This window comes from Ornithorhynchus anatinus, chromosome 4 (assembly GCF_004115215.2).
Source record: "Ornithorhynchus anatinus isolate Pmale09 chromosome 4, mOrnAna1.pri.v4, whole genome shotgun sequence".
NCBI classification, from domain to species: Eukaryota; Metazoa; Chordata; class Mammalia; order Monotremata; family Ornithorhynchidae; genus Ornithorhynchus; species Ornithorhynchus anatinus.
In genome coordinates, this window is record NC_041731.1 from 99082954 (window position 1) to 99095610 (window position 12657).

The 12657-nt window shown below is 43.4% G+C and overlaps 1 protein-coding gene across 3 annotated transcripts in view; it reads right to left on the reverse strand.

Annotated features, from left to right (window-relative positions):
* Positions 1-12657, reverse strand: part of PKN2 (protein kinase N2) — a 134154-nt gene that overhangs the window by 35212 nt on the left and 86285 nt on the right. For 2 of the 3 annotated variants that reach the window (XM_029062701.1, XM_029062699.1), the window contains exons 4-7: positions 7956-8073; positions 6536-6681; positions 6236-6449; positions 816-1001 (exon numbers count right to left, since the gene is read on the reverse strand). In XM_029062701.1, the coding sequence (XP_028918534.1) occupies positions 816-1001; positions 6236-6449; positions 6536-6681; positions 7956-8073 (664 nt within the window). The remainder of the gene's footprint in view (positions 1-815; positions 1002-6235; positions 6450-6535; positions 6682-7955; positions 8074-12657) is intronic. The other variant, XM_029062700.1, reaches the window with a different exon arrangement.

The window sequence follows — 12657 nt, forward strand, 5'->3', positions numbered from 1 at the left end:
CGCAGCAATTATTTCATATACCTAATTAATTAGGGTATTTATCAAGCACTTACTATGTGCCAAGCACTGTACTAACCCCTGAGGTAGACATAAGATAATCAGGTTGAAAACAGACTAAGTAAGAGGGAGTAGGATTTAATCCCTATTTTACACATGAGGACATTGAAACATAGGGAAGATAAGTGACTTGCCCAAAGACACAGAGCAGGCAAGTGGCAGAGCCAGAATTAGAACCCAGGTCCTCTGACTACCATGCCTGTGCTCTTTCCACTAGGCCAACCGCTGCTCTCTATCTCCAACAAGCCCCCGGCTCCCCCAACCCCGACCTACAAATCTCAAGATGTAAACTTTGCTGTGAACTGCTTTTCCAAATATAAAATAATAATAATGGTATTTGTTAAGCACTTAACTAGTTGCCAGGCACTGTACTAAGCGCTGGGGTGGATACAAGCAGATCGGGTTGGACACAGTCCTTGTCCCACATGGGGCTCACAGTTGCAATCCCCACTTTCCAGATGAGGCAACTGAGGCCCAGAGAAGTTAAATGACTTGCCCAAAGTCTCACAGCTGAGAAGTGGCAGAGTCAGGATTAGAACCCACGACCTCTGACTCCTAAGCCCAGGCTCTTTCCACTGAGCCACGCTGCTTCTCAAAATGCTAACCAGGCCAGGAGAGACATGAATATTTGGGACTCCAACTGTTACACGATGACTACGCTTTACAAATTCTTGACGTTTTTGAAACCGCATTATTAGTACGCAAGCAGTTTTAGTCTTTATTAAATAAAACAAAGCAAAACAAACGGGTTACTAAACTGGATAAGTCATCTGTTTTTAGAAGGTTTCGACTGCTTCCGCTTTTACTTTTGCTCGTTCTGCTCATGAAGGATGATCTAGCTTCGCTTGGGCTCCAACCGGGTAGGGTGACAGATGTGGCCTTTGACCGCCCAGGGACATTTTCCAGGATGTCTTGGCATCCCATAAGCCGAACTTCCAAAGTACCTGTTGAGGTGAATGAAAATAATCTCAATTCGTAACATATTAAAATCGGTGACATGTTATAAGCGCATTCGTAGATTCAAAAAATACAATGATGGACTATTCCCACACCATCCCGTTTGGTTCTACATCATTTCTTAAAAGCTTCTTTTTTTCCACCATAGGAACCAGGGTTGGAAACCCACTGAACTCTAAAATGGGAAAATTAAAGACCTTACAGTGTACAACATATCACAAAAAAGAAATTTTACTGTTTCCAACGTGTGCGCCACAAGTCCTTGAATTAAAAATAAAATAAAATCCCATATTAAATTATGATTTCCCACTACAGCCCAGCCCACTCACATGGCTTCCTTAATGCCCGTCTAATTCAATGTACCTTGATCTCACCTTTCTCGCCAATGACTCCTACCCACGTCCTCCCTCTGGCCTGGAAATCCTTTTCCTTTCATACATGAGAGACCACTGTTCTCCCCATCTTCAAAGCCCTCTTAAAATCACACCTCCTCCAGGAGGCCTTCCCTGGCTAAGACCTCATTTCCTCTAACTCCCTCTCCCCAAAGTGTCACCAGGGCCCTTGGATCTGAACCTTATAAGCAGGTCAATTCATACCACTCTCAACTCCTCAGCACTTAGATACACATACCTGCCAATCTCCCTATATGTAATTTCATTCATTCAACAGTATTTATTGAGCGCTTCCTATTTGCAGAGCACTGGACTAAGCGCTTGGAATGTACAATTTGGCAACACATAGAGACCATCCCTCCCCAATGACGGGCTTACAGTCTAAATGGGGGAGACAGACAGCAAAGCAAAACAGAACAAAACAAAAACAAGATCATCAAGATAAATAGAATCAAGGGGGTAGACACCTCATTAACAAAATAGAGTAATAATATATACAAATGAGCACAGTGCTGAGGGGAAGGGGGAAGGAGATTGGGGGAGGGGAGAAGGGAGGTGCAGAGGAAAAGAGGGGGCTCAGTCTAGGAAGGCCTCCTGGAGGAGGTGAGCTCTCAGAAGGGCTTTGAAGAGGGGAAGAGAGTTAGTTTGGCAGAGGTGAGGAGGGAGGGCATTCTAGGACAGCGGAAGGACGTGGGCCAGGGGTCGACGGCGGGATAAGTGAGAACGGGGGACGGTGAGGAGGTGGGTGGCACAGGAGTGGAGCGTGCGGGGTGGGCAGTAGAAAGAGAGAAGGGAGGAGATGTAGGAGGGGGCAAGGTGATGGAGAGCCTCGAAGCCCAGAGTAAGAAGTTTTTGTTTCGTGCGGAGGTTGATCGGCAACCACTGGAGGTTTTTAAGAAGGGGAGTGACATGCCCAGAGCGTTTCTGCAGGAAGATGAGCCGGGCAGAGGAATGAAGAATAGACTGGAGCGGGGCGAGAGAGGAGGAAGGGAGATCAGAGAGAAGGCTGACACAATAATCCAGTCGGGATATTAATAGAGAGCTTGTATCAGCACGATCGCCGTTTGGATGGAGAGGAAAGGACGGATCTTAGCGATATTGTAACGGTGAGACCGACAGGTGTTGGTGACAGATTGTTATTTCGATGTCTGTTTTCCCCTCCAGACAGTGCGCTCCTTGTGGGCTGGGATCATGTCTACCAACTGTGTTGAATTATACTCTCCCAAGTGATCAGTACAATAGATCAAACAATCAATGATTTGTACTGAGTGCATGAACTAAGCACTTGGGAGAGTTACACAACAAATACAACGATAAAGAAACAAAAATCAATGAATATAACAAAGATGATGGACCTGTTCCCTGCCCACAAGGAGTTTAGAGTTTGGAGGGGACAGAGACACTATAATGAATTACAAATACGTAAATAAGTGTTGTGGGGTTGAGGATGGGATGACTACCAGGTGCTTAAAGAGTATAAATTCAAGCGCCAAGGCGGCGTAGAGGGGAAGGGAATAGGGAAAATAAGGGCTTAGTCGGGGAAGATGTCTCAGAGGAGATGTGATTTTATTAAGGCTCTGAAATTGGGGAGAACGGAAGGCCGCTGGGTATGAAGTGGGAGGGAGTTCCAGGTCCGAGAGAGGATGTAGGCGAGGGATGAGTGGCGAGACTGACAAAAATCGAGGTACAGTGAGTAGGTTGGCATTTAGAGGAGCCGAGTGAGTTACAGTAAGAAATCGGTGAAGCAAGACCCGAGGGGGCAAGGTGATTGAGTGCTTTAAAGCCGATGGTAAGGCGTTTCTGTTTGATGTGGAGGTGGATGCACAATCACTGGAGGTTTCTGAAGAGTGGGGAAACACGAACTGCAAGGCTTTTTAGAAAAATGGCCTGGGCAGCAGAGTGAAGTGTGGACTGGAGTGGGGAGAAACAGGAGGCTGGGAGGTCAGCGGGGAGGCTGACGCTGTAGTCAAAATGGGAGGTGACAAGTGCTTGGATCGGCATCGTAGCCGGAGAGGAATGGATGGAATTTAGCCATTTCAGTAGGGAGGTCTGCTCTCAGTAAGTGCTAAAAAATTACCAGTGATTGATTCATTCATTTTAAGTCAAGGACTGCTTATACAGAGAAATGAGCAGCAGCATGGCCTTAGTGGATAGAGCACTGGCCTGGGAGTCAGAAGGACTGGGGTTCTAATCCTGACTCTGCCACTCATCTACTGTGAGGCCTTGGGCAAGCCATTTAACTTCTCTGGGCTTCAGTTACCTTATTTATAAAATGGGGTTTAAGACTGTGAGCTCTAAGACTCTGAGCCCTAAGTGAGACACAGACCGTGTCCGGCTTGATTACTTTGTATCTACCCCAGTGCCCACTACAGTGCCTGATATACAGTAAGCGCTTAACAAATACCATAAAAATATAAAAGAGAAATAAAGTCACACTTTATTTGAGAGTACCTTGATATTCACTGATTCATTCAATAGCATTCATTGAGCACTTACTATGTGCAGAGCACTGTACTAAGCACTTGGAATGTACAATTCGGCAACAGATAGAGACAATCCCTGCCCAATGACGGGCTCACAGTCTAATAGGATGAAAAGGGAATTACAAGACGGCACCGTTTCTTCTACTAATTGATTTAGTAATATTCCTTGCTAAATATCCAAAAATCCTAATGTCATGATTGCAGCAAAAATTTAAAGCATTTAAATAAAATTCAATCTTCAAAATTTCAAGGGCATGAAAATTCAGACTCAATTTTTTTTTTGGTTTTGTGGTGTGGCAGCTTGGGTAGAAGAGAATATGGTGGTAACTTGCATGAGTTTACACAACACTCATGCACCAGAATTTATGCGTTCTTAAAATACGGCTGAATAGAGTAATTAAAAAATTAATTGCGTCTTTACATTTAGGTCATATTTAACTCACGGCCCTGTTAAAATGTTTTCATGATTTAAACAGGCAACGGAAAACACATTTTTTCCATTCATTTGATTTTTCAATTTACTAGAGATACTCAGTAAAATTCATCTAAGCATGTTGGCTGAAATCTTAAATTGCTTTAGATTAAAAGAAAATGAACATCTTGTGTTGTTTTCTTTTTGCAACTGGCAAACTTAACTCATTTCCCTGCAAATGCTCAGCTGATTATGAAAAAATCATCCTGGGGAAACAAGAAACATCTGGCTACTACCTCAAACTCTGGTTGCTTATTGAATATTTTAGTCATTTCAATGTATCAGAACATGATAATATTCTACACCTGCTTTCATTTGGAGACTAAAAAACCTGGTGGAATCAAAGACTTTCATTAAGCATACAACATTAAGCAAGCCTTCTTTCCTGAGTCAATATTTATCGAGCGCTTACAGGGTGTAGAGCTCTGTACTAAGCGCTTGGGAGAGTATAATACAACAGAGTTAGACACAGTCCCTGCCCACCAGAAATGACCTTAATCTACAATTCTCAACTTTAAAAAATCCACAATATTAATGTTTAAAATAATGGAACCCACGGAGTAAATGCTATCATTCACAGGAATAAACTAGAAAGGCAACTGAATAAATTGGAAAGGCAGCTACCCTGAGTTTATGGCTGTATTGTTGTTATTGAGAGCATATTGTGCACTTTTATTTAAGGTCCTTCTCTTTAATACTTTGCCTGATACTGTGTAACAATTTTCACTTTTTAGAGACATCTACTTTAATAAGTATCTGAAAATGTGCAGATATTCCATTACGTTTCAAAGTCAGGATCATTTGCACCAACCACTCACTTCAATAAAATGCCCAAACAGCCAACTTTTGGATGATCTGTGTTAATGGAAAAGGAGTCCTGGAACTCATTAAGTGAAACCGCAAATGAGCACAAAATTGATCACTTGCAATTGAAACCTGCCCTGTCTAAAGAACAGGTTCAGTTTCACTGCTGGAGTCACTAATATTTCAGGAAGGAAGAGTATGGGGGAGGTACCGGCAAAACGTGTTGGCCAAGCAGTGAAAGCAGTACGAGAAAGGAACAAAGAAACAGTGGGAAGGAGTATCAAGATTTTCCCAATTCCCTCATTACTATTGGATGTCACTGATATCCTGTCACGTGTCAGGAGACTGAGGAGAGGCACCTGTGGAAATAGTGGCTTCCCCATATCTGAGAAATGAAACTTCCCCAAGGTAGAGCATTTCATATATATTGTCTGGTTCCCAATGGGTATGGTAATCTCCAAACGGGAAGTAGGCCGCTTCAGACCCATAGGTACAATCTGGTTAATTTTGGTAATACTTCATCCATTATCTTTCCCACGTTCCCCTTAGCTCCTCCTGATGCTTTCCGATTCAAGATCGACGTCGAACTAATTAATGAGTTTATCTCCCTCCCTCCATTTCTCGGTTGTACTGAATCTCGGCAAACTAAACTGGCCCTAGCATTAACGGTCAGACCAGGTCCGCTTGCTAGCTGGTAGGGCAGGTGAACTATAAATGCAATTGCTATAAATTCCTCCCCTGGATTTCTGTTTAAAGTAGATTACTGAGTGATGTGGTTTTTCTCTGCTCTTCAAATTACAGAGGCCAGCCACACCAATGTAATAAGCATCAATAATAGTTACAGACAGTCCTACCGAGTCCTAATTATCTTTACTACGAAAATTCATTCTTCAGGTAACTAGCAAATGCTTTCACTCTCCAGATCGAAGATCCCGAAAAAGACCCAACAACCCAGAAAACCGGGGCGTCAATATCACATTGATTGTGGAAGCATTCTTTTCTTGCCTTTTTGACTTATTAAACTGGATCGAATGGATTTTTAAAAAAAGCCCACAGAACACACATAATACCTGTTAATGCGGCTGGTTTGGAGAGCGTACTATATTGGTTTTGCGTAGAGATCATACTCTGACGAGGACTTAGTGTTGGTGAGGAGACTAGCGAAAGTTCCTCTATAATAATACTGCTTTTGGGATGATTTTTAGGAAGTTCATTCAATCTTTGTTCCAGTGAATACTTTAAGAGGTCCAGCTTCTGGCTTGATTCATTAAATCTTGCTTGAGCCTTAAAGAGAAAGGGGAAGAAGTAATTAATTCAAGGAACGGGCATCATCAAGTTTAAATAAGTGGAAAAGATAATTTTAAAATTACTTCTGAAAGTGCTTTTCTGTCTGTAACTTTTCCAGATCCGAGTAATTTCATCACATTTTTGGCACCTTCTGCCACGGCAAACTCTATCCTAAAATGATGCCGTAATTCTTCCATTCGAAGCTCAAGGGGGCTTATCACAGGTTTTGCTGAAAGATGGGAGAAAATACGTTTTACTGAACTGTTCAGATACTGTGGTACATACAGATTAAGCACGGATTTTTACTGATAACACTTCAAATCTGAGATTAAATGAGAAGTGAATCACCCCAAGACAATAAAAATCAGGGTCACATTTAAAAATACGGAGATAAATCAAGGCATTTACAATGAGCTGTTTCATGCATTCGGTTCAGGCTACACAACTGAATAGAAATTTTATAATTACAGAAGTGGCAATATTCTTATATGCCATTACACAATTTGTTGCGATAGCTCCAGGCCACTTTTTAGCTCTTAACCTCAAACTCCCTTTGGGGAATCTTTGCAAAAAGATATATTTTGGGGGAGAATAAATATAAGTACAACAGCAGGTATAAATAAGATCATACCCCAAACGTAAAACTAGAAAGAAAGATGCTAAAACTCAAACTCTGCATAGCAAACTCTTAACGAAATACAGCAGCATGAGAAGTGTGGCCCAGCGGAACAAGTACGGGCCTGGGAGTCAAAAGACCTGGGTTTTAATCCTGGTTCCGCCACTTACCGGCTGTGTGACCCTGGGCAAGTCACTTAACCTCTCTGTGCGTCAGTTCCCTCACCTGCAAAATGTGGATTCCGAAACTCGTCCTCCCTCCTACTAGGAGCCCGAGCCCCAAGTCGGACCCGACTGTCTTGTATCTACCCCAGTGCTTACTACAATGCTTGGCCCACGGTAAAGACTTAACAAATACCCTTATTCTTCTCCTCTTTATTATAATTATCATTTTGATGTTAGTAGTTCACATATATTTTTGGTATAGCGAAATTTCATGGAAAATAAATTTCCTTTCTTAAAGTAAACTTTCCTCTCCACCACAAGATTATTTTATCACAATATTTTAGCACAAGGAGTGGTGTGGCCTAGTGGAAAGAGCATGGGCCCGGGAGTCAGAGGGTCTGGTTTCTAATCCTGCTCCGCCACACGCCCGCTGCGTAACTTTAGGCGAGTCACTTAACTTCTCTGCGCCTCTGTTTCCTCATCTGTAAAATGGGAACTTGTCACCTGTTCTGCCTCCTACTTTGATCTGTGAGCCCTGTGATGGACAGCGACTCTGTCTGGCCAGATTATCCTGCATCTTCCCCGGCGCTCAGAACGGAGCTTGGCACAGGGCAAGTGCTGAACAGAACCCACGATAATTATTCTCATTATATGCCCACTTGAACGTATCCCTCTTTAGGTTCTGATGTTAGTAAACAAACTGATAGCTCTTTGCTTCATCACCGTTATCAAAAGCCAGTTCATTGGTCTGGATGGCCTGAAGAATCTGCATCCTTATGACTTCTATTTTTGTCTTACTGTCCTGGAGCAGCTGTTGAGCTGTGGCAAGGAGTTTTCGATCCTGTTCAAAAGAATTTCAGAATGTCAGTAAACAAAAACAGACACCCAAAGCTTTCAGAACCAGTTCGAATGAGAGCAGCTGAAACTTAGAGTTAAAAAAAAACAAGTCATAAATATCTGAATTATAACTGGGAGATAAGAATGCCAGAGGGACAGTGGGCTACCTCACCACCTGGACTGATCCCATGTGGCCGTTACGCACGCAGTATAGAGCACTGTACTAAGTGCCTACGTCTACCACTATCTTTCAATTGTATTTATTGAGCACTCACTGTGTGCAGAGCACAGTACTGAGCGCTTGGGAGAGTACAATGCAACAATAAACAGACACAATCCCTGCCCACAGCTAGTTTACAGTCTAGAGGGGAAGACAGACATTTATATAAATCATTTACAGATATGGACATAAGTGCTGTAGGGCTGGGAGTCTTTGGCTATTTGGCCTTAACTTTGCTGGGACGAGGCTGTCACTGTCCTATTTCACTGTTCCACGTGGCCCCCTGCTCTCCCCCCGCCGAGTAATCTGACTGAGTGGAGAGGGGGTGAAGTGAGAAGAGGTCAGAAGTAGCCCCCGGGGTTGTTCAAGTGTGCTTGCTGCAGCAGTCATGGCCCCCACGAATGCCATGCCATCCCAAAGGAAAAGTGGAACCCATAAGTTTCCATGAGAGGCAGCATGGCCCAGTGGCAAGAGCACAGGCCTGGGAGTCAGAAGTCACGGGCTCTAATCCTGGCTCTGCCACTTGTCTGCTGGGTGACCTTGGGCAACTCACTTCACTTCTCTGTGCCTCAGTTCCCTCATCTGTAAAATGGGGATGAAGACTGTGAGCCCCACATGGGACAACCTGATCACCTTGTATCCCCCAGCGCTTAGAACAGTTCTTTGCACATAGTAAGCGCTTAACAAATACCACCGTTATTATTATTATTCTCTGGGCCTCAATTACTTCATCTATAAAATGGGGATTGAGACGGAGAGCTCCAAGTGGGACAGGGACTGTGTCCAACCCGATTACCTTGTATCTACCCCGGAGCTTAGAACAGTGCTTCGCACATAATCGCACTTAATATAATAATAATAATAGTAACAATAATACGGGGCATTGCTTTTGGCCTGGAGCCTCCAAGAGTTAGAGGTTCCTCTATGGTAGAACTTCTAGACTTCTTAGTCCATCCGCAGTTGATTCTTGAACGAACAAAAAGAAGAACTTGTAGGAGAAAACCAGCAATAAACTTGGGGACTTGGTGTCTTCCATAAGAGGACATGATTACAGCATGATGTTCTCTCTTGCGGTAGTTCATTCATTCATTCATGCATTCATTCAGTTATATTTATTGAGCGATTACTGTGTGCAGAGCACCGTACTAAGTGCTTGGGAGATTACAATATAACAATAAATGGGCACATTCCCTTCCCATAATGAGCTTACAGTCTAGAGGCGGGGGGTAGACAGACATCAGTACAAATAAATTATAGATCTATACATAAGTGCAATGTTAATGGCAACCAAACAACCGTTATTTCCAAAAGTTAAATAAAATGAGCGGTAGAGCCTGATGGGTGGGACTTCAAACCCTTGCTACCAGGCTTAACTGCCTTGGTACATTCAACGGAAACCACAGACGGTGGGTGCATCTAAATCAAAATTATTGGCACAACGCCTTACTTTGATTCTTCAACTGATTAAAGCAATTGCCTGATTTTTACGAAAGAAGAAATAAACTGTTTGGGAAGACGTTTTCAGACACCCACCCTTCCGTGCTTCCATCAGAGATAACAGTGAATTAGCAGCAGGCCTCCATTTTTTTACAGTGAGATTCTATTTTTCATATTTGTTTCCTTTAGTCTGCATTTCTCAAAAACGCCTTCCTGTATTACTTTTATTTACTTGAAGAGCGTGAGTCATTAATGAGCAAGGTCTGGATTAGTTTAGCTTTTTTTGGACAAGATTCCACAGTGCCATGCACACGGGGACCCTTACCGACTACCTTTCCTCTCATCGGGTAGTTTCTCCCAAAGGAGTGGATAATTTAAGTACTATTAAGCACAAGGTGAAAACACTGAATGCAACTTTTTGTTACACGGTTGGACACTGTGTAAGTGTGCTTAATATTATCACTATTTTAAGAAGTCTTTCGTAAGGCTGTGTCCAACCTGATTATCTTGTATCTAACCCAGCACTTAGAAAAGTTCTTAGCAAATAATAAGTGCTGAACAAATACCGCAAGAAGTGTGTTTAACATTTTCACTACATAAGTCTCTTGTAAGTGAAGATCTGGAGGTATTACTCCACCCTTCTTCTTAAAATCAAAATACAGAAAAACATCTTTTTGAAATCTGGCAGAACATGCATATTAGTAACCTTCCTGACTTTACCCAAAACACATGTTTTCCTCATCAACCTCCTCTACTTCCCCAACATTTACAATCTGTTCTTTCTCTTGTTTTCTAACTACTCAATTGAGAGCTAGGTATCTTCGTTTAAATGTATTTTCAACTCAAACTTTCTTCTAAGGATGCCAGAAGGGAATTAAGGCCTGATGCACCTCTACCTTTTTAAGGAATAGAAAATGATGAATATAAATTGTGAAAAAGTCAGTGGTATTTATTGAGCGATTCCTGTGAGTCGAGTACAGTGCTAAGTGCTTGGGGGAATATGACACAGTAGAGTTGGTAGAATCGTTTTCTACCACAAGGAGCCATAGCGTTTACAAGAGGAGACAGACATTAAAATAAATTACCGTTATGTGCGTAAGTGCCGTGGGACTGAAGGTGGGCTGCTGACTATCAAGTGCTTAAAAGGTACAGCTCCAAATATAATAATAATAATATTGGTACTTGGTAAGTGCTTACTATGTGCAGAGAACTGTTCTAAGCGCTGGGGTAGACACAGGGGAATCAGGTTGTCCCACGTGGGGCTCACAGTCTTAATCCCCATTTTACAGATGAGGTCACTGAGGCACAGACAAGTGAAGTGACTTGCCCACAGTCACACAGCTGACAAGTGGCCGAGCAGGGATTCAAACCCATGACCTCTGACTCCCAAACCCGTGCTCTTTCCACTGAGCCACGCTGCTTCTCCAGGAGAGGGAGAAGAAGCATGGGAAATGAGGGTTTAATCGGGAAGGCTGTGATTTTAATAAGGCTTTGAAGGTGAGGAGAGTGATGATCTGCCAGATATGAAGGGGAGGAGTTCCAGGCCCCAGAGACGACAGGGAGTCAGTGGTAAAATGGATGAGATTGAGGTGTAATGAATAGATTGGCGGTAGGGGAGGGAAGTGTGTGGGCTGGGTTTTAGTAGGCAATTATCTTGGTGAAATAGGAGGGGATAAGTTGATTGAATTCCGTAGAGTCGATGGTAAGGAGTTTCTGTTTGACGCTGATGTGGATGGGCAAACACTGGAGGTGATGGAGGAGTGGGGAGGACGGTGACCAAATGTTTTCTTTTAGAAAAACGATCAGGGCAGTAGAGTGAAGTGTCAGCGAGGTCAGCGAGGAGGCTGATGCAAGAGTCAAGGTGGGATAAGGTAAGTGCTGGATCAGCAAAAGAGCAGTTTGCAAGGAGAGGAAAGGGCGGATTTTAACAATGTTGGCAAGACAGAACCAATCAGGTAATCAATCAATCATATTTATTGAGCACTTACTGTGTCCAGAGCACTGTATTAAGCACTTGGGAGAGTACGATAACAGACTTGGTAGACGCTTTCCCTGCCCACATCGAGCTTACAGTTTTGGGGGGAGACAGATGTTAATAGAGATAAAGAAATTCAAGGTATGTACATAAGTGCTGTGGGGCTGAGAGAGGGTTGAATCAAGGGGGCAAATCCAAGTGCAGGACACTTGGACCCGACAGGATCCGGTGACAGATTGAATATGTGGGTTGAATGGGAGAGGTGAGTCAAGGCTAATGCCAGGTCTACAGACTTGTGAGACGGGGAGGATGGTGGTGCTGTCCACCCTGAAGGGAAAGTCAGGGGGAAGTCAGGGTTCGGATGGGAAGATGAGGAGGTCTGTTTTGGACATGTTAGGTTTGAGGTGTCGCGGGACATCTAATCGGGACGCCCTGAAGGCAGGAGGAAATGCGAAACTGCAGAGAAGGCAAGAGAAGCGGGGCCGGAGATGTCGATTTAGAATAAAATAATTGAAAGAAGAACTTTTAACGAAAAATCTAATCGGGGTGTAAAAGACAGGTTTTCTGCTAGTAAGTTATCTCTTATTTAGAAACGCTTATGAAACCATGGATCCGAGAGAACTGATTATTGTTGGTGACTGCACCTCTTGGCCAAGCAAAGGAACTGAGTAATGAAGGCAAGCACTTTACAGAGAGAGGCAGTCCATATTTCTAAAGCTCTAGGAAGACCAAGGTGAGGTAGGAGGGGGCAAGGTGGTGCAGGGCTTTAAAGCCAATGGTGAAGAGTTTTTTGTTTGACACAGAGGTGGATGGGCAACCATTGGAGTTCTCTGAGGAGCCGGGTGACGTGTTCCCAACCTTTCTGTAGAAAAACGATCCGGGCAGCAGAGTGAAGTACGGACTGGAGTGGAAGAGACAGGAGGCTGGGAGGTCAGCAAGGAGGCTGATGGCAGTAA